This window comes from Penaeus vannamei, chromosome 17, assembly GCF_042767895.1.
Source record: "Penaeus vannamei isolate JL-2024 chromosome 17, ASM4276789v1, whole genome shotgun sequence".
NCBI lineage: Eukaryota > Metazoa > Arthropoda > Malacostraca > Decapoda > Penaeidae > Penaeus > Penaeus vannamei.
In genome coordinates this window covers 40,029,592-40,031,896 of record NC_091565.1, presented here as the reverse complement: position 1 = coordinate 40,031,896, position 2,305 = coordinate 40,029,592, and the positions used below count along the sequence as shown (strand labels likewise).

Here is a 2,305-nt window from a genome sequence, read left to right as displayed (position 1 = left end):
TATAGTATTATTATTAATGATATCATTCTGTTTCAGTCATACTTATTATAATGATGATTATAAGTATTGTTGTAATTTTCATAATCATTATAACTTATCATCGTCATCATTATCATTGCAATCTTCATCTTCATTATTTTTTCTCTTATGACAGTGTGAATAATGATTTGTATCATTATTGTCTTTAATTGCTAGTTCCTGTTTTACTGCCATTATCTTTTTTTGTTCTTTGTAACTATCAGAGTTTAGCTTTTGCATTTCACACATAATTGAACAAGTTTTGCCTTGTCTTTCACGGAACTTATCCAAGACACGGAACTAGTATTCTAATTGACAGCACGTGTAGCTTTGTAACTTTTAATTTCTCTCTTGATCATTTATTTATTTATTAATTTCCGCACACTTGCTCAGAAGTAAATAAAAACGCACACAATTCCTACTGGAAAGCACACATACACGCACAGAATTTCAGAAACAAAGTAATGAAAAATATGAATTTTGCAGTGCGTGAGATATGATACCGTTTATTTATCAAAAATATACATATAAGCCACATTACAAAGACTGTGTGTATTAATTGAGAAGTGAGAGAGATGGGTCACATTTTGTCGCTAATTCGGAGAGTTTGAAACTACCACATTCTCCTTCTCGATGTGTGCAGTTTCTTTTCTCTTCTCTTCTCTTCTCTTCTCTTCTCTTCTCTTCTCTTCTCTTCTCTTCTCTTCTCTTCTCTTCTCTTCTCTTCTCTTCTCTTCTTGTTTTTGTTTGCTTAGTCTTTCTTTTCAGATCTCCACCCCCTTCTAATTCGATAGATGTCCTGCTTCGTCTGCATCAGTGGTTCCCAACCGGGAGTCACTTCGGGGAGGAATTACAAAATTAAGGAATTCCAGTCCAGGGAAGGAACTTGAGCTATTGTTTTATACACTATATTCCAACAGATAAATGGAATACACGAAAGCCCCTGGATAAAGACGATAACCAACAGATATTCTCTGATATTTTTCTTTTTCTTTTAGTAGTTATGCAGAAAGACTAAAGTGGGTATTAACTCATTTTTTTGGTCGAGTGAATTTTACAGGTTTTGTTATCAGTATTTTTATATATTTTTAAAATCTCTTTTACTCATCTCTGGGATCGAGGAAAACCACAAACCCAGACACAAAGGAAAATATAAAAAATTGTAAAAAAAACCTTTTGTCTCGTCTAACACTGAAAGGAAAAGTAAAGCGGAGTGAAAGTGCATTCGTTTTATTTCCAAAAAAAAAAAAAAAACGTTCGTGCAGTATCATTATACACTATGATCCTGTTAAATGCGAGTTTTGCATGTCAGAAGGTTATAGAGTCGCATGAAAGAGGACAAAGTTGAATTAATTATTTCCACTAATGACACCTAATAACACGGGCAAAGCTCTTAATTGATTAGCATTAATTAATAGCAAAGGAATTTATTTCAGGATGTGTAAATAATAGTGATAATAAGCGACAAGACATGTTAGCAGTATTAATAAGATTACAATACTCATTTGTCAAAACCATTTACATGATTAATTGAGATTATCATTTAGCGAATAATTGTTGAAGCCATTTTCGTAGATTTGAATTCCTTTATAGCGCAAAGGAATGAAAAATTTAGAAATATAGATATAGTTATTCATAAAAGAATGAATTCCCTCGAAATATTTAGAGAACAAATAGAACAAAGTGTTTCTCTTCCTCAGACCTCCTCTTGGACAATGTTCCCAAGCAATACGATGAAGTCAACACACATTTCCAGCTGTGCAATGTACCTGCCGAGTGCTGTCGCGACGTCTCGGTGAAAACGTAATTCTAACACTGGATCGAGTTCGGCCGACGCTCTTTTGACGTCCACGTGATGTGTGGTTTCGTGCGTCTTCCACAACGTCTGGAAGAGGTCTGAGTCGCCTTCGTTCTTGGGCTTTCTTCTTCTCGTTTCTAAGTCGTTTTTGTTGGAGATGCTGTCTCTGTTCACCTCGTGTTTGTTCTTGACGACTCGAATGCGGTCGTTCGCGTCTTCTTCGGCAGATTTTTTGTCTTTCAGGCCCGTCTCTTTTAGTTTTTGGAGATTTTCCTTAAACTGTTCGTCTGTCTCCGTCACCATTCTTGTCAGGAAGTCTTTAGCTGTTCTGATTTTCTTGATTTCGTTCAGATTATTCCCGTACGGCTTGAAGACTTGCAACAGTGCATTGTCTCTGTTTTCCTTCATGCAGTTTATGAATGTTTCTCTTCTCTGGATGAGAGCCTGAATCTCCTCGAGTTCGCTCCTCCAAGAAGAAATCCTTATTTC

At 35.7% G+C, this 2,305-nt stretch overlaps 1 protein-coding gene across 1 annotated transcript in view; it reads right to left on the bottom strand.

Moving 5' to 3' along the window:
• Nucleotides 1–1,232: 1,232 nt before the first annotated feature.
• The window catches only part of LOC113811479 (uncharacterized), a 7,820-nt gene continuing 6,747 nt past the window's right edge, over nucleotides 1,233–2,305 (bottom strand). Inside the window, exon 3 of the mRNA XM_070132304.1 lies at nucleotides 1,233–2,305. This exon is cut by the window's right edge and continues 1,263 nt beyond it. Coding sequence (XP_069988405.1) covers nucleotides 1,715–2,305 — 591 coding nt within the window. The 3' untranslated portion in view covers nucleotides 1,233–1,714.